This window comes from Gekko japonicus, unplaced genomic scaffold (genome assembly GCF_001447785.1).
Source record: "Gekko japonicus isolate JY-2015 unplaced genomic scaffold, Gekko_japonicus_V1.1 scaffold533, whole genome shotgun sequence".
Classification (NCBI taxonomy): domain Eukaryota; kingdom Metazoa; phylum Chordata; class Lepidosauria; order Squamata; family Gekkonidae; genus Gekko; species Gekko japonicus.
The window spans coordinates 382559-409165 of NW_015177023.1; the positions used below are offsets into that span (position 1 = coordinate 382559).

Consider the following 26607-nt stretch of genomic DNA (forward strand, 5'->3'; position numbering starts at 1 on the left):
GCAAAAGTGGGCTTGAAGCTCAACATCAAAAAAACTAAGATCATGGCATCCAGTCCCATCACTCCTTGGCAAATTGAAGGGGAAGTTGTGGAAGTATTGACAGACTTCACGTTCCTGGGATCCCAGATCACCGCAGCCATGAAATTAAAAGACGCCTGCTCCTTGGAAGGAAAGCGATGGTGAACCTAAACAGCATGATAAAAAGTAGAGACATCACCCTGCCAACAAAAGTCCTCATGATCAAAGCAATGGTATTCCCAGTAGTCATGTATGGCTGCGAGAGTTGGACTATAAGGAAGGCCAAGTGCCGAAGAATAGATTCTTTTGAACTATGGTGCTGGAGAAGACTCTTGAGAGTCCCTTGGACTGCAAGAAGATCAAATCAGTCAATCCTAAAAGAAATCAACCCTGACCGTTCCCTGGAAGGCCAGATAATGAAACTGAAACTCAAATACTTTGGCCCCCAAATGAGAAGGGAGCACTCACTGGAGAAGACCCTGATGCTGGGAAAGATTGAAGGTCAAAGAAGACGGGGACAGCAAAGGATGAGATGGTTAGACAGTGTCATAGATGCAACAAACATGAAATTGAGCAAACTTCAGAGGACGGCGGAAGACCGGAAGGCCTGGCGTGATCTGGTCCATGGGGTTGTGAAGAGTCTGACTCGACTGTGCGACTGAACAACAAAGTGTAGTAGCCAAGTTTGTAGATGATGCCAAATTATTCAGGATGTCAAAAACCAAGATTGCTTATGAAGAGCTACAAGAAGCTCTCTCTAAATTGGGTGAGTGGGCAGCAATGCGGCAAATGAAGACCTCTGTAGGCATGTATAAACTGATGTGCAAAGGTATAAAAAAAATCCTGACTTTAAATATATGCTTATGTGGTTTGAACTGGCTGAGAATGACAGGATAAGAGATCTTGGAGTTGTATTAGGTAGCTCAGTGGAAGTGTCAGCACAGTGTACCGCAGCTGTATAAAGGGGAAACTCCATGCTGGGGATTGTTAGGAAAGGGACTGAAAATTAAATGCCCAGTATTGTAAAACCCTTGTATAGAAATGTCAAATGACTTTAAAGGCCAAGATCCATCACCCTTATAGGTGATGGGAGTTACACAACGAAAGTGCTGAAGTGTGAGTCCGCACACCCCATCCTCTTAACAACTCAGACAGCTGGAGACCAAGGGATGAAGCCTCTAGCCCTTCTGAGACTATGATCAAGGAAGTCAACCCTGCAATGTTGTACACTTACAAGGGGAGTTTCACAACAAGTTACTTGGGTAGCTGTAGCCAATGTAGGTTAAAGCTGTAGCTAATGTAGCCTATGTAGGATTCAGACTGAAGCCCCGAAGTTCAGAAACACCACTATATATAATTAAAATTATTTATTGAAAGATTGTGCAGAGATGTACAATAAAAAGCAGTGAACAGTAAAGATCAAAATATTAAAGCTGAGTAACTGACCTAAGCACTTAGGCATTGGTTGCAACCTTGAGTCTATGATCCAAAGTCAAAGAGTGGTGGGCCGTTCTGATCCACCCAGAATCAAGTGTCCCAAAGCTTGTGGTATTCCAGACAGAAATCAAAACTAGAATAAAATCTTTCCTTTATTCCTCACAACCTGTATTGGTTGATTCTGATTGACCAATTGAATGTAGGCCCATGAACTATAGGTGTTACCTGGAGACTCGGCCCATCAGGTAAGATTGCCAGTTAGTTCTGACACTCTGCAGCTGTATCAGATCCAATCAAGTAGACACCTTCCTCCACCCCATAAATCTTTGTGTTAACAAGATGAAATGTATTGGCCCTCTCTTTTGGTCTTGAAATTGCTAGGCCTGATGGTCTACCCAGCACTTGTGAAAACGTTCCATCTTCCTTGTCTCTCCCTCTGAAGCTATAGGCAAATCAACATTGGTTTCTCAGAGCAGAAAGCTTCCATTTTTTCCCCTAGTCCTCAGCCTGAACCATTGTTTGCATTTTGAACAACAGACAATGAAAAAGTCCTAGTCTCTTGACAAGAACTATGTTGCATCATCATTTGGAATACTGTGTACAGTTCTAATGGTTATCTCTCAAAGGATAGTGCAAATCTGGAAAAAGTACAAAGAAATCAGTCAAGATGCCTAAGGGCAGGGGCAGACAGGGAAGCACACATGGTCCTGGAAAAAGCTTCATGGTGGCCCCCCTGGTGTGCTTCTGGTCAGACTGAAGGGCAGAACCTAATAGGTCAACAGTCACAGAACTAAAGGTGCCCCAGTGGCAGCAGAAGTTGGGAATGGGGGTTTGCATCTTCCATTGTGCAGAATTCAAGGTTCAGTATTTATCTCTCTTTCTCCAAGGAGTTCAGGGCAGCACACATAGTTCTTACCTCCTTAATTTTATTCTCGACCTTGTGAGATAGGTTAGGCCGGGACAGAGTGAAAGAGAGCAGATTGAACAAACTTCAGGATTGAAAGGGGATTTGTCTTGCATCTTACAGCCCAACTTTCTAACCACTTTATCACACTGGATGTTGAGTATTTTAGGTGGGGACTGGGGACTTAAGAGAATGGCTTGCCTAAGGCTACCTGGTGTGAGTGTGGTGAGATGAGAACTGGATACCTTGCAAAAGACCATGAAACACAAGAATGGGCTGCGAGATTTCTGTTTAAAACTCAGACACAACTAGTCACAACGGAAATAATGGTGACTGCTTTTTAAGACCAAAAAACACATCTGGAATTCCAGTCATAGAAATCCAGCATGATGTATAGTTTAATCCTTACCAAATAACAAGCCTGAAGCTATTTTAAAACCTTTTGAAAATTATAATTGTCCTGTCCATGGACCCACAGATCTTTTTCACACATTTTCATAATAATTTAGTGTGGATGTTCTTATATACTAGAAACATAGCAACCATGTATTCCATATTTTCACCCTTGGACACTGAAAGAATAAAAGCATTCAAAGAAATCTATCTATTCCTTAATGACAAGATACTTCAACACTATTCTCAGTTTCCGTGGGGAGGGCATCAGATAAACAAAAAAGCAATGAAGGTAAACACAATAATAAAAGTCTTGCAGTTCTGGTGATTTATGTGATCTTACTTCAGTGGGAATTACTTTCAGACAAATATTAATCAGGTGCTGACTGTAGTCATAAGCACAGCATACTCACAAGAGAAGTAGCAGCTTTGGGACTGCCTTAAGAACAAAACCTGTACTAGGCTGAAGCCACCAGGGAAACAGCAAAGGAGTCTGCTGAGGAAGGGGTGTCCTGGGCAGGGCCATCTTGGTGGCCCATCCCCTTGGCTAGCCTACTTTTCTCTCCTTACATTGCATTTCTTTATAAATGCCTCTGCTGGGTGCTGTGACAGCCTCTAGCCTTGCCACTGTCCCTCTAGGGAAAAGGCACACTGGGAATTGTTCCTGGGGAGATTAATGGCCAGTCTTGATTTTGGGTTGGAACAACTTTTCTATAAGGAAATGCAAAAAAAGTCTGGGATGTTTATTTTATTAGATTTATATCCCACCCTCCCCACACTGTGGCCTCAGGACAGGTGCCAACATATAGACCTACAATTAGTGCAGATTTACAATTACAACATATTATTGCAATCCATTTAAAATCAATAAAATCACCAACACACTAAAACAGCAATGCGCCTCAACAGATAATATTGTGGTTCAATCTGGTTTCTAGGATCTGCGGTCACTGGAGGGAAGGCTAGATCAAAGTCGATCAACTAAAAGCCTGGCGGAAGAGCTCCGTCTTGTAGACCCGGCAGAACTGTAACAGGTCACTTTAGAAAAAAGGTGGCCAAGTGAAGACATAGACGTTTATAAAATTATGCCTGGAGTGGTGAAATAGGTGCAGAGCATTTTTTCCTCTCATGTTGCTGGAGCTCAGGGGTACCTAATGGAGTTGATGGGCAACAGGTTCATAACAGACAAAAGCAACTACTTTGCTCATTGAGTAGGAATTCACTGTCAGCATACATAGTGATGGTCATGAACACAGATGCCTGGAGAAGAGGTCCCTTAGTGGCTACTAACCATGGTGAGTAAAGGGAACTTCCAGATGCAGAGGCAGCCAACCTCTGTGTATCTGTGCTAGGATGTAGCATCGGGGAAAGGCCTTGACCTCTATGCCCTGTTTGGCCCTCCAGAGCAACTGTTTTGATTACTGTGTGAAACAGGATGCTGGACTAGGTAGACCACAGGGAGCAGGGGTGTGTGGTAAGCCACTTGCTCAACCTTCCTCATGGTCTCACTGCAATGCTGTCTCGTCTTTTGGATATATCTCATTAAGAGTTGAAATAAACTGCTGTACTTAGTTTCTTGGAAATACTTAGGGTGGAACCATAGTATCATTTGAAAATGTTGCTTTTTATTTCTTATTTCTGTTGAAATTGAAATAGGCAGTTACGTAAATACTTAATTTCTTGCAGTCATCACCAGCATCCGGAAGCAGTACTGCTACTGTTAGTGCTGTGAAGACTTTTGCTGGACCACAGACAAAATCTGCTTCTGACCGTCCTGCGTTCTCTGTCCCTCAGAAACCAGCTCCTGACAAAGAAGGCTCAATAGTGACACAGACAAGCACTTCTGCAGTAAGAACAAAATGGTCTGAGATTGTTGTTATTGGTGGAGGGAAGTCCCATCAAGTTGCAGGTGACTTGCTGTGACCCCCATAGGGTTTTCAAGACAAGAGACAAACGGAGGTGGTTTACCATTGCCTGCGTCTGCATAGCACCCCTGGACTTCCTTGGTGGTCTCCCATTGAAGTGTATTAAAAAGGGCCAACCCTTCCTTAGCTTCTGAGATCTGACCAGATCAGTGGTATTATTTAAAACATTAGTATTGTGCCTTTCTGCCTATTTAGGGTCCTCAAGGCAGCAAATGGTTTAAAAAGACATTAAATGTAAAATTTAAAAACAGTACATAAAGCAGCAATTAAAACGAACAGGGAAAAGGGTCAAGAAGGGAATGCTAAACAAAACAAAGAAGTCTTTATCTGCTGGTGGAAGACAACGATAGAGGGAGACAGACTCATCTTCCTGGGAGAGGGATTCACTGTTTTGTTGCCATGACCTAAAGGCCCTTCCTTGTGTTGCAACCTGTCTATCCTCAGGTGACCGAGGCACCTGAACAAGGGCCTCTGAAGATGACCATGAAGGATGGATACGTTTATATGGAAGTAGGCAGTTTTTTTTTAAAGTATGCTGGCCTCGAGCTGTATAGGGTTATAAACAATGCTCCCTCTAAGCTGTGGAGGCTTGTGAGCAAAAATTCTACTTTGTGGGCTACTAGAATTAAAGTTGTGAGTGAGCGATTTGGCTGCTGCATAGATTAGTTTGCTCTGGAGCCATCCTTCCTGAGCGAAGACAAAAATGTGTGAGCTGGAGGCTAAAAAACTGTGAGCTAGCTCACACTAACTCAGCTAAGAGGGAACAATGGTTATAAATGTCAATATCAGCACCTTGAATTGGAATCCGGTGTAGATGGAGCAAGGATGGAGTGATATGATTCACTGTAGCCAGCATTCTGTATCAGTTGTAGCTTCTGGCCACTCTTCAAGGGCATCACCACATAGAGTGCATTGCAGTAAGTTTGTCTAGATGCTTACATGGCGTGCACCACAGTGGCAAGATCTTTTTTTTTTTACCCAGGAAAGGCCAGAGGTGGTAGAAGGTGGTCCTGGCTACTGCTGCGACCAGATTATCCAGGACACTCAGTTCCAGCAGCATTGTCAGGCTACACATTTATTCATTTAGGGAGAGTGCAACTCCACCCAAAAGGGGTGAAAACTCCATTCCTGTGTCAGTCCTTCTGCCCACCAGTTACACCTCCTGCAGTTCAAGGTTCTACAGATCCCCTGGGATCTGCTGGAACTGTAAAATAAAGCTGAGTATCATCTGCATATTGATTATTATCCAGCACAAATCTCCAGATGACTTCACTCAACGGTTTCATGTTAAGAAGCATGCCCCAGCCCCAAAAGTCGGTCCAGAAGGGTTCTATGGTGTGGAAAGCTGCTGAGAGGTCCAGGAGAATCAACAGGCTTGAACTTCCCATGTCCATCTCCTGGCACAGGTCATTCACCAGGGCAACCAAGGCCATTGGAGTCCCATATAATGAGACCTAAAACCAGGTAGCATACCTTTATTTTAATCACTTACATCCTGTCCAATACTGCTAATCCAAAAAGACATAAAAACCACAAGGTTCAGCAGTGTAAGATATAGAATGAGGGTATACATCATTTTTAGCAGTACAAGTTAAAACAGCATAAAAATGTATTGATAAAATCATTAGGCAAGCATTGGGCAAATAACATGTACATTACATCACTGGAACACCTGAGAGGAAAGTTAGGTCTTTACACTGCTTCAAAACAACTGAACAAGATTTAATTTAACTTCTTGTTGACTTTTGTTGTTAGGAAATGCTGGAGAATGTGAAGAAGTGCAAAAACTTCTTAGCAACATTAATTAAATTGGCATCAAGTGGACCGCAAGCTCCTGAAATGCGGCAGAATGTGAAGAACTTGGTACAAGGTCTCTTGGTAAGACTTCATTCATAAACACTTATGTACTGATCCTAGAAGCTTTTATTCAAAAGGCGTTTCATTTGGACTTAAGTTATATATAAGAATGCATTCAGCAGATTGAATCTATAAAACTTTAGGGCTGTCAGACTTATTGTCCATCTTCATACATCTGCCTTCAATTCTTGGATGATGCTTAGAAGGGAGCAATTCAGCACAGTCAGCCTGAAATCCTAACCATTTATGGAACTTCATTTATGTATGGGCTTACTATGTCAGAGGGGCATTTCCTACCCTCAGTTACCATTCTTGCTATGATTTCTATTTCCTTTTGTGCTTATTTGGTAGGTATTCCTGTTGTAATTGTCATGCAGGTCTTCAGTATTGTTGGCTGAGGGGTGTGTGTATTGTAAGAAATACTGTATTCATAGCATAATTTCAGAGGGACATTTCACAGCTCTGTATCAACAATATTGGAAAGATGGCTGCTTCAGAAGGGTAAATTACACTCTTCTTTTAAATCCGTTTTCTGCATTGGCCTTGATATAACAAAGTTAAAACCACAAGTTTTCTTAAGTGAGGATGGTGGTTTTCATAGATTTCCTCCTTCTGTTCCATCTTACTGAGTCCCCTAAAATTTTGTTGGGGAGGTATTCCTCAGGATCAGTATAGGGGGCAGGGGTATATAGTGGGAGAGAGAAATCAGTGGAAATCAGCACAGCATCTTAAGAGCCTATCAAGTCTTTGGAATGTGTGGTTGAAAATAAACTAATATGTCTAAATGAGCATACCACATGTGGTAGGAACTTGGAGAACTAGTGTGTGAATACAAATGCAGTTGAATAGGCCACTTCCACACATAGATTATTAATTGAACTCAGAGTTCCATGCTGTATTGTCAAAGACCTTGCTCTTGGCATTAATCTTGTTTCCTTTTCAAAATAACTGTGTAGCATAGAGAGAGAAACTGTGTATGACAAGTCTTATTTTCTAGTTCTATCTCATGCAATACAAACAGAGCAAGTACTACCTCTTAATTCTAGTGGTCTGTGATACAAAGATTGGTAGGGAAGGTAAACCACAGAAGAAATAAGTGTTCTGTTGAATTACATGATAGCAAATATTCATAGAGCAGGTCTTGACTTCCAAGAAAATAGCCTACCAAGTATCCCATTGCCAGTCTCCTTGTGTTGGTCTTAAAAAGTATTGTTCATAGTCTGTACTTACTTTTCTTTAATTTACAGTGTATTGGAATAAAATAGACCATATGTGAAGTTATTCACTTATGCTAGGATTTCAGTGGTGGTTTCTGGATGAGCTACATCTTGCATTCATGCTACAATCTCTTTTTCTACCTAGGAAGGTAAAATTGAGCCTGAAGAATTTACCAAAAACCTGTACATTGAGCTAAAGTCTTCTCCACAACCATGTCTTGTCCCCTTTCTCAAGGTATGTCTTAAAGACAGTATTCTTAATTTAAATGACCCCACCAAAAACCCTCGGTGATGGTTTTCCTTGACCTCACAGGCAAGGGTTCAGGTACCAGGGCAGTTAAATGGTAAGACCCAATTGCATGAGCCATTTGGGTTTGGAGGTGGGATGGGAATGTTAAACTGTAAGGCCTCAGTACTGAAGTTTGGTCTTCATTTGAAGAGGAGTGGCTTACAATCCCTTTCCCTTCCGCTCCTGACGACAGACAGACACCCTGTGAGGTAGGTGGGGCTGAGAGAGCTTTTTTGAGAACTGCCCTTGAGAGAACCCAAGATCACACCAGCAGCTGCATGTGGAGGAGTGGGGAATCAAACCTGGTCCTCCCAGATTAGTCTGCACTGCTAACCACTACACCAAACTGGCTCTTTTTGCAGGGTGGTGACACAGCTGCATCACATGATATAGGGATTTTTCCAAGGGGGCCCTTGTTTCTGCAACCTCTGCCTATGCAGTATTATAGCTAGTATAGACATGTAGGATTTTTGGGAACTGTGTACCCCCTAAACACCAATTTGGTCAGTGGCTGAATGATTCTTGTTGACTAAGGTGCAGTTTTAAATCCATAGGAGCAATAGTCTAGGATTTATACTCAATGGCTACTTTCAGCAATGCATAACTTGTGTAATTCAGCTTGATCATAATGTCTCACTATTTTGGAGGAAATAAATTGAGTGGAATTTTGTGTTTGGTGAACAAACTTAGAGCTCTGTGAGGTGTTAATGAATTTTCTAGAACCAGTCTGCAATAGTATAGGTATCAGTGGAACCACTGAGTGTCTCACTCTTCTTTTAAACATGACTGTACATATGCCAGGAAGATGTAACATTCTGTTATAGTTGTACACTATACATTAGGCAGTGGAACAATTTGTACTTACTACAGGTGGTCTAAATGCTTGCAGTAACTTCTTGTATGTACGCTCCCCATGGAAGAAATTTGTAATGTTTAAAGTGTTCCTTAATTGTGGTTTACACATGTGCAAACTGAATGCAAATTGGAAAGTCACAGAGAACTAAAACATACTACATGTTCAAGTTGGTTTTCTGTAAATTTTGCCAGATCTAGGACTTCAAAGATGTCTAACTACAGAAACAGTGAACAGTTCTGTACTAAGGATTTGTAACTAACTGAATTCTGGATAGTTTGGAGCAATTAAATGGGTAAAAATATTTGAGAAATGCTGATCAGCTGCATAACATGTGTAATTGTCATTGTAGTATTGTAATATGCATAGACATTCTAGCATACTAAGATTATGTGGCACTCATTCATGACACTGCAACTCTGTTACAGGAATGTTGCATTGGATCTGTGTTGCCAGGACCAATTAAGTTATTGTTGTCATAGGAAGGATGTTATGCCAACTTCTCCAGGAAATTCCTGGAGACCCAATCCAAGTTATCTACCAAGGAAGTTGGGTGGTTGTGGCTGTGCGTAAGTTCTATACCAGTCTATACAGAGGTCAGATGGCCAATGAGACGCTCGCTATATCCCAGGAAGTGAGACAACACGCTAGGATTAAGAATAAATGTTGTCTTTACTAAAGGTTTCTGCAGTCATACAAAATCAGAATCACACACACAGTTATACAAGCTCCTTAGTTACAATAGTACATCAGAACAATTACAGCATAGAAAATAACAAAAGCATCAAAATGGGGATGACACAATGGGGCACGGCTATACTCATCTGAGGTCCAAGCTGAAGAAGAACTCTCCTCCTTGGAAGGATGGGCAGCCGAAAAGCAGCAGCTTGTGAACTCCAAGGCACACAGGTAGGACCAGCCAAACCACGTGTGAGCTCTCTGGGTCGCGACTCCCGGAGAACTTAGGTAGTAGAGTCACTTGTAGCACCTTAGTGCACTGCTATGGGGAAGGTGGGTTAACCAGAGAGACAAAGGAGAGTTTCTCCTTAAATAAACTCTTTTTGGGGCATGTGCTATCCAGCCATAAACTATCAAATCCATCCCCTAAACTATCACTACTGGATGAGGGGGGGGTTGACGAGGGGATGACGCTCTACTGAGGGGTGGTGGCAATATGCAGATCCTATCCCTACATCAAAGGTGCCTTTTGGTGAGGTGTGAATCTTCCGTTCCCATGGACACCTCTTGACTTGCAGATCTGGTGCCTGCTCCAAAGCCATAAATGCTATTGTCTTCAGATCTCCAAACCAGATTAGGTGCAGAGGGTTACGTGATTCCTGGCATTCCGGTGATGTCGGGGTTCGCTGGGGGATTTTCCATAACTCTCCAAGTGGGTGCAATGGCGCGGTGTCTCCTCTATCCCGATGCAGGACGGGATACCTTCTCCAGGGAAGCACATGGTCTGTATGTGCAACGGCAGCCCCAGGCCAGCCTATTTCTAGGCAAGCATGAGATGCAGAACAAAGCAACACAACCAAACAGCAGTCCCTGAATACACAATGCATAGACACACATAGACAGCATCACCACTATACAGAAACACAAACATAAGTTCATATAGTTACAAGGAGCAGCACACTTACGATGGAGATACTTCAGAACTTTGGAGAACTCAGAGCTCTATTTGCAAAGATGGTTGAACTGTAATTGGCTGTAGAGAATGGAAGTTCTGTTGTGCACTGTAAATGTTCTACTTGTTCCGGAAGTGTACAGAAGCTTTGTTCAGCACATCTGGACTGCTTCCCAGTTTTATGTTTAGAATGTGTAGAAAGCACTGTAAAATGACTGGCAATTCCTTTGTCTATTGTGGAAGCCTTGACATGTCTGATGCAGGTCTCTTTCACCTATTTTCATGGAGGTGGGCCAATGTGCCTCAGACTCTTGTCAAGCCCTCGATCAGTTAAGTAACAAAAGTTAAGCATATTGAGGTTTGGCAAGCTTCCTGGAAGATCAAATGCAGTCAGTTCCGTTTTTCTCCCCAGCAGTTCTAATAGTGATCCTCAGTGGTAATTTCAGTGGCTTTACTTAAAATTGGCAGTGTTTTCTGATGAGTTAGTACCATGTAAGTTATCAAAAGAATATGGAATTGATTCCTTTTTTTCCCTCTTCCTTTCCATCTTAGAAAAGCATGCTTGCTTTGCGGCAGTTAATGCCAAACACACAGAGCTTCATACAACAATGTCTTCAGCAGTCTTCAACCCAAACTGCTGTTTCGGCTTGTGGTACAGTGGCTGTCACCACTCCTTCCATGGTTGCTCCTGGCACTCCTTTGAACACAGCATCTCTTCAGTCTGCTAGACCAGCCCCTAGGACTCCAGTGGGGATACCTTCTCCTCGGATCTCAAACTCCGTCCCCTGTACACCACTGGTGACAAGAGGATCTGGTTCCTTTCAGTTTGTACATCCAATGCAAACCTCATCAGGGGTACTCCAGGCGGCAAATCCTGTCCCACCCTCTCCATTGACCACAGGAATAGTTACTAAGACTGTACATCTGCCCCATTCCATAGCAATGGCAACAGGAACCACTTCCCTTCAAGCCATAAAACCAGTTCTTGCCTCCACAGTATCATCCCCAGCCCTTCCTGCTCTCAATGCTGTAAAATCAGTCTTGTCTTCTGCTGCTGCAGTAACAACTTCTCTCCAGGTGGTCAAGCAAGCTTTGACTACTGCTGTAGTGACATCTACTACAGCAGTAACTACATCGCTTCAGTCTGTGATACCAATCACTGGGACACCAATCACTATCAGACTTGCCCACCCCAATTCTGTCCACTCCCAGTCCGCTCGAAATTCACAAGCTATAAAAGTGAAGCAGCTGGTAAGCTAGTTTGTTACTGGAATATAGTCTTTTTTGTTGGGGGTTACTGGCTTTTGTAGCCAATGTGCACCATACTTTAGTACAAAGTGGGTACCTGCCCTGAGAAGTGTACAGTCCAAAATTTGATGTGAAAGAAGAAATGCTGTGAGGGAAGGAAGGTGGAGATAAATGCCAGAGGTGTAGACATTCATTCCAGTCACCCGTGCTTTGACTTAGCTTCTGCAGGCTTGTCTTGTAGCCCTCTCCAGTCTATTGAAAATGGTTAATGTTCAGCAAGAAAATGTAGCAACTAAAGGACTATGTTGGCAGAATGGTTTGATCTGCCTACACATGCAGTGTAGTAGCATATGTGTATGTTAGCATGTCTGCCACCTATGGGCAGCTTCCAGAAAACAGCAACAGAACGCTTTTCCCACCTTGTAGGTCAGAGCTCTTCTGCCTCTTCTTACTCGTCTTTTGCCCTCCAAAAAGTCATTCCTGAGAATAAAGGGAATCCTTTTGAATGACATGGGAGGTGACTGGGGGAGGGGGTGACTAGAAGATCGAATCTGTACAAATTGAAAGCTCTGCCCCCTTGCGCTGTAGTGTGTAGTTAGGGAGCCATGTCAGCCTGTAGGGATCGGTTGACACTGGAATTCTGACACTGCATGGTGGGCACAGCCACAGGAGGTGGAGCTTCCCACGGAATGGCTGCCACAATGTACCTTCAGTCACACAGTGAAGGTCCTGGTGCTGTGGCGGCAGCTGTTGCCAAAGCAACATTTTAAAAAGCCAGTCAAATCTGCAATGGCCAATCAGAAGCCTTGCTGGGAAAAGACAGAATTGATACAAAGGTACTAAAGGCACTTGGCGGGTTGCAGGAAAGATATTGGTGGGCACCAGGTTGGGGATCCCTGTTCTATATCATTTGCTCTCTATTAGAATTTTTGATGCACTTTTTTCTTAGATACTCCAGCAGCCATCGGGAAGTGCTGTGAAAAAAGTGACCACGTTCCAACAAACGTCAACAGTCCCTGTTTCAAACAGATCAGGTGAAAAAATGTCTTTAAATGCATTGATCCAGGCAAACCAGCTTCCTGCAGGTATGGTTGAACTTCCCCAACTTTAAATCTTATCAGATCAGTAAGGTGATAGTTGGGATGCACCTGAGGTGATAGGGTGGTGGTTGAGAGTGGCAATTTTGTGTTAAGGTCTTCTAAATGAGAAATAATGCTTCATATTAGCAGACTATCTTGTTCCTATTTTTACATAACAGCATGGAGCGTGGGTAGCATTTTCACAGGAGGATAGCCAAGTTGCTTTAAAGTACATGCTCCAGTGTGGGAAGGGTACCTGCAGGTTTTTCATAACTGTTTGAAGGGAACATAAGAACATAAGCAGAGTGGCCCAGCTAGTCCAGAATACTGTTTCACACAGAAGGGTCAACAAATATAGAGGCCAAAGATCTGGTGTGAGTTATAGGATCACAGCTCCATGGTACTTGACCTCCATCAGATTGTAAAAGCGTTTCATTCATAAAATAAAGTAAAAAATGATGTATTGTGAGTGTAGCTTCTCTAGGAGAGTTTAGCTTCTCTAGTGATTCTGGATGTCTGTAAGTGCCCATGATATATGGAGAGCAACATTTCACAAAGCACTCATTCACAGTAGTTGCAGTTAGTGGAGAAGAACTGCATTTTCCAGTCAGTTTAAGCACTGGCACAGTGCGGTATCCTTGCTACACAGGAGCATCCTTGGTATTTCATACAAAATATGCATAACTGCTCAGCTGTGCTAAAAATAAAATTAGCCGAGAATAGAAGTGCTGTGCAGTGTCCCTGCATTACCAAGTCCACACAGCCAATCGTGGTAGGCCCTGCCCACCATATATCTTTTGCTGGGGAGGAGATGGACAGATTTACAAATCAGCTGATAACCAAAGGGTGGGTGAGTTATTCTAGTACTTCTGTCATCTGTGCTCATTCTCATCCACTGCATCCAGATCTCAAAGTGGTCTCTCTGGTGGTAGCCAAGTTGGTAGGTAAAGACAACTGGCACCTTCTCATAAAGAACTATATGTCTCTTGGTTTTGAGCCATAAGGCAGCAGAAGGTTTTCTGGTACACCACTATCAGGAGCAGCCACTCTGTCCCAATTGTCTGAAAATGCCCTTGGTGGTTTCTGTTATGAGAGAAACAGCTTCCTGAAAGGTGGACATTATCAGTGGCTTTCCTAGTCAAATACTCTGACTAGCTTCCTTGTAAATCAGTGTTTCTTCATTAGCCAAGCTTCGTGCTTGCTCATACCTACTAATTTGGGTTAATAAAAAGAATGCAGTTGTCCAAATAAAATAACACATGCAGGTAATGCAACTGACTGAATTGTTGCTGTGACCTTGACACAAATATGTTGCTTCCATTTTAAAAACTGGACTATCCTCACAGCTTTTTCCTTCAGAGTATGCATTGAATGTCATCTTGCATTTTGTTTTCTGCAGTGGATTGTTCTTCTTCTTTTTTTAGGATCCATTGTGAAACAAATTACCCTGCCAGGAAACCAAATTCTGTCGCTTCAAGCATCTCCTGTTCAGAGAAACAAAATAAAAGAGAATGGAACAACATCCTTCAGGTAAAAATAAACAAAGTCGGAAGTTTATGTGGCTGTGGGGAAGCCTGAGTTAAACGAAAGGGAGCAGACAGCAACAGAGATGCAAGTGACACCTAAATAAATATTTAAGACTTCTGATGGGTGCTTTCACTTCCTTTGTTGTAATGTTCTATAGCTAATGAAGGGAAGAGCCTAAGATTTTTGCCCTGACAGCTTTTTCAGGTATTTAGCATTTTGCAACTTGACTGGAGTTTTATGCTTGTGAAGCTTAGGCTTTTGTTTGGCTGGTTGGCTCTAGCTCTCCTGAGACTCTTAACCTTTATTGCTTCTGATTGCAAAAGCTCACTCTAGGTGCCTCTTCAGAGTGACATTATCTAATGTATAGAGTTAAAGTTCTTAAACTATTTGCTTTTGGTTGTCATTGTTGTGGAGGAATTTCACAGTACCCCTTTTAAGCCGGTTTGAAGCTGTTTTTGATCTGTCATGGAGTAAACCACTATAGGGCTGCCATTTCACACATGGCTTTCCCCTACCAGTAAACAGCTGGATCTGAAGCGGTTTGCCATTTCAGACTGCACTGCTTTTTCCCGCCGTTTTTCGCTTGTGTGGGCGATCTCCGGCTTTTTTTTTAACGTTCGCTTTAGAGCGCTATAACACAACACTCCAGGCATTCAAATGGGGGTGCGATAATGCTGTTTTGCTATAGTGCTATAGTGCTCTAAAGCAACCGTTCCCCCCCAAAAAAGCTGGAGATCACCCGTGTGGGCGAAAAACGGCGGGAAAAAGCGTTTTGGATCCGGGAGAAGAAACGGAAGACTACTTGGAATTGGTTTACAGGTAAAACGGTTCAGCCCCGTTTCCTGAACGGGACAGAAACGTTTGTTTGTGAAAGTACAAATATATTCCAATAGGGAACTGGTTCTAAAACAGTTCTGTCTGAAATGTCAGACCAGAAACCGTTTGGGAACTGTTCATTGGCTCCCTATCACCGCTCCAACAGAAACGTTGTCTGTACACGCACAGACCATGTTCCTCTGGGGGATTTCCACCCACCTCCATTTCCCCCCATTTCTTTAGATTCTTCTGCAAACTTATCCCCTGAAATTTGCAGGAAAATTTCCTGATATCCATCTGGCCCTGATCTGCAGGTGGATTGAGATGTGATTGAGTATATAGTGCATTCAAAGTGACCATTGCTTCCAATAACTGTCTGGTTGCCCATGTATTTAACAAATGGGTTGGTTTCCATGGAAAATTAACACTAACAGAAGGGAGTTTTCACCAATCCCATGTTGTTCTAGGGAGGTGTGTCTCTTGTCCCCCATGGACATAATTTCAGGGATGATTTGGGGCTGCTGTGGAAGACGAGGAGGCAAGGAAGTCCTGTTCTGTAACTGAAATCCCATCTGTCAGCATAGGATACAATGGGATCCAAGCCATAGAAAATTAATTTAACAACAAATGTTGGGCCTAGATTCCAGCCTGGATAAATGCCATTCTGCATTGCTGTTGCAGAGGTGTTGAAAGGTATCGTTCACATGCTTAATTTTGCTTGTTTTGGCCAGGATCAGGGACTGTTTATAATGTAAGGCAAGACAGTGAATGTGTAGAAGCACATTGCTGCTTTAAAATGTAAAAAAATGTCTTTCTTATTCTAGATTATGTTTAATTATTCAGTATGGTTTGTGATTTAGCAGTGTAGGCATTACAAGCTGCAGTTCTAGATGTTTAAACCAGACTTCAGTTTTAGGAAAATAGAATAATTAAAATACAAATATGTGGCCAGTGCTGAGACAGCAGAGGGTGCTAGAGGCTGGCTTCTCTAGTTCTTGTGAATTCTGCTTTGTCCTTTTCAGAACTAATTCAGTATAAATATGTAACTGTGTTCTGAACTTTTGTGGAACCAGAAAGGACTTGTGGTGTAGCTTCAATGTAGTGGTTGATTAGATGGTAACCTTTCATATGTATTTGAGTAAGTTGGCTCATACCTGCCTGCACAAGTAGAGAGAAGTTCTGTAGTAGACGGATTAAGTCAAGTAGTAGCATGTTATTTAACTGAAGCGTTGCATGGGGAGGGAAGAGGCAGGAAACATAGAAAACTTAATCTGGATCCAACCCAACATATGCCTATAGGAATGCTCTAAGTCACTGAAGACCTTACCTTCATAAGCATTGTCAATGGGGGACAGAAAAGACTATGTGGCCAGCCAATCTAACCCCAGGAAACAGGCGGTAGAGCTGTGTTTTTTTCTTGGGACCAAATATGTCAGCTTCCTGATTTGTGTGAAGATCTATTACTAAAATGTGTTCCAGCTGCTGGTTGACCCACCATCTCAGTTTGTTTTTATTCCCATCATTTTTACCCTCAATCAGGACCCAAGTGCCTTACAATATTCTTCCCTTCTCCATTTTAATGTCACAATCCTGTGTGGTAGGTTAGGCTGAAAGTGTGTGACTGGTCCAGCATTACCCAACAAGGTTTCATGGCCAGGCGGGAATCTGAACCTAGGTCTCTGAGATCCTAGTCCAACACTTTAACCACTGCACCACAACTGTCTCTCAAAATCCTGAATAATTTATGCTGATATCCCTCAGCCTGTACTTTTTTATTTAAAGTGTAGTTAAGATTTGAACAAAATGATTTGAGATCATTCTCAATCAATTGGCTATCTTCTTTGCCTTGTAGTACTTATACCTGTAATGTTTGTACTTGACAGGCCAGCTATAGATATCAGAATTAATTACCAATGCGCTTTTTGTAGTGTTCTCCTGAAGTTAATTTCAGCCTTAAACCAGTGCTGCAATGTATCTTTGTGAAGTTTTCAGTGATTTTAACCATCCCTGTAGGCACATACTGGGTTGGATCTAGACTGTTTTCCTTCCTCTTCCCCCTTACTGCAATCCATTGATCTCCACAAAATGCTGTTCATGGGATAGGGGACCTAGAGGAATGACATTAGGGGGATGTTTTCATAGTCTCCTTAAAATTTAAGAATCTAGTGTTACTGTGTTTGCTTCTACATGTGTATCTATGATAAACTAAAGTGACCTGGACAACTTTGTACACTGCAGAATAGCAGCAGTACAGATGACAAAGTGAGGGATGAATGCACATTTTATTTTAGCTAAAAGATTTGAATAAGCTGCATTTGACTACTGTGTACATGTCAAAAATGCAAGCATGTGCCTTGGACAATTTGGAGTACACATGTTGTTTGTCCATTAATTGTGTAACCTGAAGCTATTCTAAAGGACCTATTTAAGCAGTAGCAAAATTGTATGCAAATATGCAGAATTCTATAGAAGTGCTCCTCTTTTTAGTTTTGTTCCTATATAAAGTGTCTTTGTCACCATACTTGCAGTGTTATGACCACGTGGACTACTGGTTTTCATGTGTGACAAGCAGAATAGATAGTAACTAACTGCCTCAGACAGAGAACTGTGTAAACTACACCCAGCCATGAGTTCAGTATCCTAAACCCAAAGCTGCACCTTTAGGTCTAGGATTTTCACTTGTAATGCCATATAATCTCTAGGTCCCCACCTGTGTTAAACCTGCAGTCACTTCTGAAATTTGGGGAGTAGTGGGTGCCACCACAAAACAGCTGCCTTGAGAGACCACTTCAGTAGCTTTGTTTCTCTGGGGGAATCTACGACTGAAATATATTGAGTGAATGTGGGTGTTGGATTGTCTTTCCTCCTCTCACCTAGGGGTAGTTTTAAAATTTTCAAAAGAAATTTTGGAGTGGTGTTGAAAGTGTTCCATTTTTGAAGGACTTAAGAAAAATTTTAAGCTGTGATGTAACTGCCCAAGGTAATTCTTACCCTGACCTGATCTCATAATATCTTGGAAGCTATGCAGGGCCGGCTCTGATTAGTATTTGGATGGGAGACCACCAAGGAAATCCGCAGTCACTATGCAGAGGCAGGCAATGGCAAACTACCTCTGAATTTCTCTTGCCTTGAAAACCCTACGGGGTCACCATAAATCAGTTGTGACTTGACAGCTCTTTCCACCATCACCATTCATGATTCTAGTCTTTGTCATCCGAAATGGTAATCTCCTTGGATTTGTTCTCCACTTGTAAAATTAGAGAGTAGAGAGGCTCATCAGCCCTTCAAGACAATAAAAGGTGCCTTTGATGTAGAAATGAAATGAACAGGAAATTGAATTTAGTGGAGAACTTTTTTGAGGCATCCAGTGGACCAGAAAGATGGGAACTTGTCCAAGAGCAGAACTGCAAGTTGCATGTAGTTCTATAATTCTCTGTCCTTAGGGCTTTTTTATATCATATAAAGCAGCTGTGGCTGGCTTCATATTGAATGCAGGACGTCTGTGGGTATTTGAGGGAGGGATATTTCTTTCTTTCTTTCTTTCTTTCCCATGCCTTTCTGGGAGAAAAGCAACATGAGAGGGTGCCTCTGAGCAGGGAAATCACTGTGAAGGGGAAAGTTAGTTTCTCCTCCTTCCACTTGCTCTGAAGTCACCTGCAGCTGCTTTACCTGATGAGAGTTCTTGGAGAGAGAACAATGGCTGAACTGCGTGTAACATGGCATACGCATTTATGGGCCAGAGCCCATTTCCTCTGATAAATTGTGCTGCAATAAATCTGTTAGTCTTTAAAGTAACAGAAATGCCTTTTCGTTTTCACTGCAACTGTTTAATGTAGGCCTTTTCTGCACAGTTATGAGACCCCAAGTTCAATGCTTTTAGGAAGCGGGCTTTCCCACCGCTTCCACACAGCATTGTGGTGTATTCATGTACCTCCAGTGGTTTCCATGGCATTTTCAATTTTTTCCTCAAATTACTCTGAAGTTTTAGGAAAAATTCACAGTAAGAACATAAGAGAAGCCAATGTTGGATCAGGCCAGTGGCCCATCCAGTCCAACACTGTGTCAAACAGTGGCCAAAAATACCAGGTGCCAGGACACTAGAAGCCCTCCCACTGTTCCCCCCCCCCCCAGCACCAAGAATACAGAGCATCACTTGCCCCAGACTGAGAGTTCCTTTCTATACCTTTTGGATAATAGCCACTGATGCACCTCTGCTCCATATGTTTAGCCTGGATTACTAATTTATTTATGTTGGGGGCAGGGATTCAGTTTTTCCAGCCCATGCAGCAACCATTTCCCCTGACCTTGTCCCTGCAGCAGCCATTTCCGTTTCTTCCTCCCATCCCCTGCCAGTGCCACTGGAGCACTTTTTATTGTTTTTAAAAGAAGTTGGCATTAGAATATCATTATGCTGATACACCATTGTAATAATAGGTGCATCAGATTCTCTGAATTCTCAGCCTCCATTTTAAAAAAAGTCTCCTCTTGTGGAGATACAATGAAGAAGGCAGCATAAGGGAGCAGATCTTCACAAGAGAAGGAGTTAGACTTACAGAGAACCTGCCACACTTATAGTTACAATAGCATAGCACTATAATGATACACTGGTGCTGATTATTTTTTGCTTGCAAAAGCCCTGGTGGCCAGGGGAATAGCCTCCTGGGAGATTTGGGCAGGGAAACTGCAGTGAAGCCTGCCATATGGAAGTCCCGTTGCTGCTGCATTTTTATCTGAAGCCGCAACGGCAGTGGGGAAACCAAAAACTCCTGTCCCTGTGTGGAAGACACCATGGCTATCTCTGTGGAAATTGTTGCATACTTCATGTAGTCCTGTCCTGGGTGTACCACTTCACCTTTCTTTTTTTTAAAAGGCCGGTATCAGAGGCCTCTGTTGTCAAAAGCAAGTTGCTCACTTTTTTTTAGCTAATTCAAAGCAAAACTACCCCGGCCAACATCATATGTCTCTAGAGGGCAACTCCAAACAGAAGAGTATTTATTCTAAACAGATGTGCTCTAGTTTTTACTTCCAGTCTGCTCTGCTAAAGAAGAAAGGAGGATGTAGGACCCAAAGCAAGCTGTTGTAGTTCATAAACTACAACATAGTGACTATATTGAGCACCTATCTTTCTCACACAAGACTAACTTTGGGCCTAGCTAAGCCTGATAGCTCTTTTTACTGAAAAGCTACTTTGTGGGTGGAGGTGCAGCAGGGGAAGTGGTGTAGGCAGGGGGAAGCTTCTTTCTGTCACTTCCATGTTTCAAATAATCACCTTTTCCTGGCACTTTCCTGGTCTAAATAGCTTCCTCCCAAAACAGCTTTTCAATTAAAAAGACATACAGGGTGCAGTTGTGTGTTCACCTGACATTCACTGTTGCCCTCAATAGTGGACCTGCCTTTCTATGGAACCTGAGAATTTTTATGAGTCTACTTTTCAGAATCCTCATCTTGTTTTCCCTAAACCAGTTGAAGAACCAACACAAGAGCTGCCTAAACACATTCTGAATTCTAGCTACTTCTAAGGCAAATGTATTTTAACAGTCCTGACTGATCTTGATTCTTTACAGTACCATTATAGACAGCCTTTAATATAATGCTTCCCTTATGCTAAGTGAGGATTCCAATGGACAGTATCGAATGGGACATCCCTGTTTGCCTTATGGCCCTACATCAAATATAATGGAAATTATTTGCTTGTAGGGATGAAGATGATATCAATGATGTGACTTTTATGGCTGGGGTCAACTTGAGTGAGGAGAGCGCATGTATATTAGCAACAAATTCTGATGCTGTTGGCACACTTATCCAGTCTTGCCCAGAGGAGCAACTTCTTTCTGCAGATGTGCTGAAAATGAAAGTCTTAGAAACAGGTGAGAGAAATAAAAGTTGGGAGATGCTCCCATCTATAGGCAAGTTACATCATGCCTTAAATATGATGCATCCATTTCCACAGTGCATTGACATCACTCTGTATTGAGTAGTAGAACCTGCTTGAAGGAAGGTCATGGAGTTTGTGTGATAACACATGATGGCATACTTTTGAAGTACTAGTGCTGAAAGTGTGACCCTGTACTTTTTGTGGTATACTTCTTTGTGGCCTCTGTGTACAGCACTGAGTTTTGCACCTGCTTGGAGCTTCAGCTTGGAAATTTCTAGGGCTGGCTTTTAGACATGGAAATTTCTCCCTGTAGGGCTATAATCCTGCCAACATGTGTCTGAGAAGGAGGAATAGTAGCTTCCCACTCAGTTTCTTTTAAAAACATAGAGCTGGAAGGGACCCTAAGGGTCATCTAGTCCAACCCCCTGAACAATGCAGGAAATTCACAGCCCCCCTCCCCACCCCCAAGTGACTCCTGCTCTATGCCCAGATGCTCTCAAGGCAGCATTTGAGTAAATATAGTTTAGCGACTCCTCTGCAAATGAGATTTCATCCTTCTTTTGTGTAGAGGACAAACTTTAGAGAGTTGACAATGCAGAGCAAAGCTGCTATTAACTGATCAGTTTCTCCTATGTCTCAGAAGAATGCATCCACTGGCTGATGTTCATTACGGAAGCAAGGCTTCCAGGCTCTGAGCTGTCCGTTGGAAGTGAAATCTTTCAGACTCTGAAGCAAGGGCTGAAAGCGCTTGGCTATGCAGGAAACTTGTTTGGAAACAATGCTGCTGATACACTGCCAGTACATCTTCAGACACTAGAGCCGCTGATACCAAGCTCCTCAGTACACCCCCATTCTTACCATCCCTTAGTGCTGAGATGGTTGTGGGTTTGCCAAGGTACTTCTGTCAACAGGCCAGCTTCTTCACCTGCTGATTCAAAACTACAATAAGATTCTGCATCCAGTCGTATTCTGAACCTGGTCACCTGGAGTTTACTGGAAGAATATTACGTTCATGAGTGAATGAAGATTACATTCATATGCCCTGAGGGAAAGTACTCCTGCACACTAAAAAAAAAAAAACCATCTCCAGATGGTCTTATAGACAGAAATGGAAGTGCTTTTGTGTCTGTTTCAGTGCAGGAGTGGGACTCACTTTCCTGTCAGGTGACTTTGTCCTATGGTACCTCCACCTTTGTTCTCAAGTTCTGATACATTCCTTTCAAGTCCCAGTTGATGGCAGTTGCCCCATTATGCCTGCTGGTGCCAAACTGCCTCCTATTTGCCAAGCCATGGTGGATCAGTACTTCAGCTGCCTCACCAGACTGCAGAATAGCAGCAGTACCTTCTGACCTTTGCATCTGGCTGAAGGGGCAAACTGTCTCTGGGTAAGCTGCTTATGGAAAGTAATGACATTTATAACAGGGCAAGTCCAGCCCCAAACAGCTTGGTGAAAGATCTTTCAGTCCCCCAATACTAAGGAAGTTAACTCATACAGTATTAAAACTTGGATGGCCAGATTCTGTATATATGGAGGACCATTCTGTTCTCAAGAACACAGTGGTCCAGAAAACAGAAGTGTCTTGCCACAAAATGATCCCATATGGTCAGGCTTTTCAACAACAAAGCTTGGCATTTAGCAGTTAAGAACTTCAGTAGCAAAGTATGTGCACTCAGCGTTGGCAGAGACATGTCAGACCAGTTCCAAATAGATGAGGCATTAAAGGGCATATAACGGTCTCATAGCAGCTTTCCTTTGAGAAAAAAATTTGGGGCGATTTTTTACTAGGAATGAAATTTAATATGACCACCAGAGGCCAGACAAAATTGTTTCAAATCTTTATTTTATTTGTTTCATGTGTATTCCGCCTTTTCCCCCACCGGGGACCCAAAGTGGCTTACATTATTCTCTTCTCCTCCAACTTATTTTCTCAACAACCCTGTGAGGTAGGTTGGGCAGTGAGAGTATACGTGACTATCCCAAGGTCACCCAGCAAGCTTCCATGGCAGAGTGGGGATTTGAACTTGAGTTTCCCAGATCCCAGTTCTGCATCCTAAATACTCCGCCACACTGGCTGTGCCCCAAGGGCTGCTGTAAAGAGATCTCATTTTTGTTGTTTGCCACCAGATCTCAGCACCTTAATTTCAGCGAAAGTTTTGTAAACTACCAGAATGAAATTAAGTACGACTAGCAAAAGTGCTTCCTAAACATATTTATTGGTAGGGAAGATTTTCCCACAGCCCACAGTGACCTTGTTTCTTGTTGCTGTTAACAAAAGCAGTTGGGAGCCATACTCATGCCCATTTTGAAGGCTGTGATTTTGACAGGCCATGGCATAACACAAAATATCCATCTGAGCGTCAGTATACTTGACATTCTTCAGACATCATACTTCAGAGGGAGTGTGCAGGGGTAAGAAAAGATCTTTGGTAAGCATTTAACAGAAGCTTTTCGTACTGAAACTGCCAGGGCAGCCACTCTGTCCAACTAAGCCTTTGCTGATAGGGGTAGTTGACAAACCAGAAGATATCTTGATTAGTTTGCTAGAAACTTGAGGGCAAAGCCAAGCGAATGCTTAGACCTGGATCCAAACAGCTCTATTTAAATTAATCTACCTTGGTGCAGTCAGGGTCTGTCCCATGGTTTTGGGGGACTTTGGGCAGAGAGTACCCGGGCCTCCTTCCCATCCCCTCTACCATGCCCCCTTCATGTGCCCACCCATTCACATGTCCCTCTGCCACTGCCTGCCCATACCCCCTTCCCCACTAGCTCATTTGCAAGCCTGTCCATCAGCTGTCTTCCGAGTCACACACAGTCACACACATGCTTTTCCCCTGGCAGTGTAGTGCAGAATGTGTGGCTGGAAGCATGGGTGGAGGGAACTCTTGCACACAAGCAGATGGGTGGGGGGAAGGGCATGCACATGGGAGGGCAATGGCCTTAAGGCTCCATCGGAATCCCTGGGCTCCAGCAACTGCTCCACTCCAGGGTATGCTAGTGCTGGTCTCATTGGTGCTGGTCTTACTAGGCAAACTGAGGGAAGTGCTGTTGAAGAAAGGGCAAAATCAAGCTCCTCCAGACAAGCTGCAGTTGTAGAAGAGGTGACAAGGGGAGGCTTTCAGACCTAATTGGGTTAGCTTCCCCCCTCCCCAAGCTGCTACCTTGGGAGTGTGGGCCAAGCCTGCCATATGCTATTCATTGGGCTGGGTGTGAAAGGGGCCTGGGCGAAGATGCCTAGAGTACGTGGCAAAAAATTTATAAAATCATTCATTAACATGTCAGGATTTAACAAGTGCAGTGTTAACTGGGCAAAATGTAATTTGCTACTTCTTTTTAATTATTGAAATTAACAGAATATGGCACTAATTTCTACAGCTACTGTTTCTACCCTTTTCTGAACCACAAGGCTTGATTTCTGTATTCTTATTAACTTTCTCCTGTAAATGACCTTGCAAGGAAAATTATTCTAGAGGCTAAGTGAAACAATGTCTATTTTCTGAAGCTGTAGGCTAGGTTTTATTAATGTAATGTCTAAGATCTTTGAAGTTGTGACTTTACCAGGAAAATCACAATCTCCAAACCTTTATTCATAATGGGTATGACTTCCAGGGGGAACAGAATACCTGCTGTGCTAATTATTTCAATTATCAGCTAGTACTAAAACCTGTAATGGATTTTCTGTGCCTCCACAGGTAAAAGGCATGACATTATGGAAGTGAATTCGGATGTTCTGAGCTTGATCTCCCATGCTACACAGGAGAGGTTACGAGGGCTTCTGGAGAAATTGGCTATAATTGCTCAGCATCGTATGATGACCTATAAGGTAAAGGAAATCACCATTAACTTAGTCTCCTGGCATGATGTTCTACTTGATCATTATTATTATTTTGCAGGGGTGGGGTAACTTTATGGTTGCATTTAAAATGTGTATCCTAAATCCACCCTGAAGAATGCTTTTATTTAGACCTATGGAATATCAACTACTAGAAATAAGGCCCGTTGTGGAAATAAATACAACGGGATCTAGAAAGAGGCTCTGGGAGAGTGCTCTGGCTTTGGGCAAACAGTGTCAGTCTGCTTTTAAAACATGATCCTGGGACCTGCACACCACCAGAATACAGCAGGTTCCATATGCAACTGACATTCCAACTGCCTTGGGGGGGGGGAGTTTGAGGTGTGGAATGGAGTGAAGTCCAATCAGCTTCCATATGCAAAAGACCAGGTTGTCGCAGCAGTTATGGTGTGGGCGGGACCCGGGCTTTGCCTTCTGATTGGTGGCGATATATGCTGAGAAGCAGTGCCATCAGCCATACACTAAGGGAGTGCATTTTAGAATTAGAACTTTGGCACCCACTATTCAATTATATATAAGGAGAGATAATTTTCTGCCAAATCATGCTTAATGATCGGAACAGAGTCTACCTGTGAAGGTCTTGTGCTCTTCCGGAGAATGTAAATGAAGTGTTATTTCAACTGGCATGTACTAACACCTTTGAGAGTGCAATGTAAAATTCCTATAAGTAAACATTAGAGTATTAGGTGGTAATTTTAAGGCAGCCTTTTTAGAAGTCAAAACTCTCACGACATCCTAGTGCTTAAAATGAAAAGTCATCTCTTTTTTGCATCACCACAGTCATTCTTCTACAAGTCCAAAAGCATCACTCCTATTTAAAAATTGTCCCAACCACATTTTCCTATCTCCGGTGTCTTCAAAGTGAATCTGTAGGGGGCGTGGTTTGGGAGCGACAATGGCGGATGCATAGTTTTGAAGCTCCGCATCTCCCCGGGCCCAATACAATAAAAATTGTACCACTCTGCAATTAAAATATACTCACTTGGATGGAAGAAGCAGCTGAACCAAGCAAGACTGTTGGAAAGAACTCCAGACAGCTGACATACTATTTTAAAACGATTCCAAAATGGACTGATCCGGACGGCTGCTGGAGAAATGAATTCCAAGATGGCCAATGGAACATCGGAGCAAGGTAATGGGGACTCACAAAATGTACTCAAACAAATGTGTTAAATGGAATCCCGAATGTTAGAAATGATAAAACAAATGTTTGACCCCATACAAAACCAACTTAATGACATTAAGCTTGCACTAACTGAAGTAGAACATAAGGCTGCTAACACCTCACTTCTAAGCATGCAAAATGAAGCTGAAATCAAAGCTATAAAAAATGACGATGCAATAACTCGAAAGAGTTCTTGCCTTGGAAATGGAAACTCTGCAATTCAACCTAAAATTTAGGGGCTTTCCTGAGGGCTCTGAAGAAAATAAAGACATGCAAATATTTCTTGCACAATGGCTAGCTACAGTTTTAAAATTAGAAGATGGATTGTCTCCTATAATCTTAAAAGCACACCATTTGGGGCAGCGACATAAAGACACCAGAAGAGGGCCCCGAGATATTCTTGCAACATTCCAAGACCTAAGAATAAAAAACAGAATTCTAACTGAAGCAAGAGCAAATAAACATCTGAATTTTCAAGATATCAATATTGAAATATTTCCAGAATTGCCTCCTGATGCTATAG

The 26607-nt window shown here is 42.6% G+C and overlaps 1 protein-coding gene across 1 annotated transcript in view; it reads left to right on the top strand.

Moving 5' to 3' along the window:
- TAF4B (TATA-box binding protein associated factor 4b) overlaps positions 1 to 26607 on the top strand; it is a 96167-nt gene that overhangs the window by 21947 nt on the left and 47613 nt on the right. Inside the window, exons 4-12 of the mRNA XM_015427792.1 lie at positions 4439 to 4600; positions 5122 to 5187; positions 6433 to 6555; positions 7897 to 7986; positions 11076 to 11774; positions 12721 to 12856; positions 14275 to 14380; positions 20891 to 21060; positions 24759 to 24889. Coding sequence (XP_015283278.1) covers positions 4439 to 4600; positions 5122 to 5187; positions 6433 to 6555; positions 7897 to 7986; positions 11076 to 11774; positions 12721 to 12856; positions 14275 to 14380; positions 20891 to 21060; positions 24759 to 24889 — 1683 coding nt within the window. The remainder of the gene's footprint in view (positions 1 to 4438; positions 4601 to 5121; positions 5188 to 6432; positions 6556 to 7896; positions 7987 to 11075; positions 11775 to 12720; positions 12857 to 14274; positions 14381 to 20890; positions 21061 to 24758; positions 24890 to 26607) is intronic.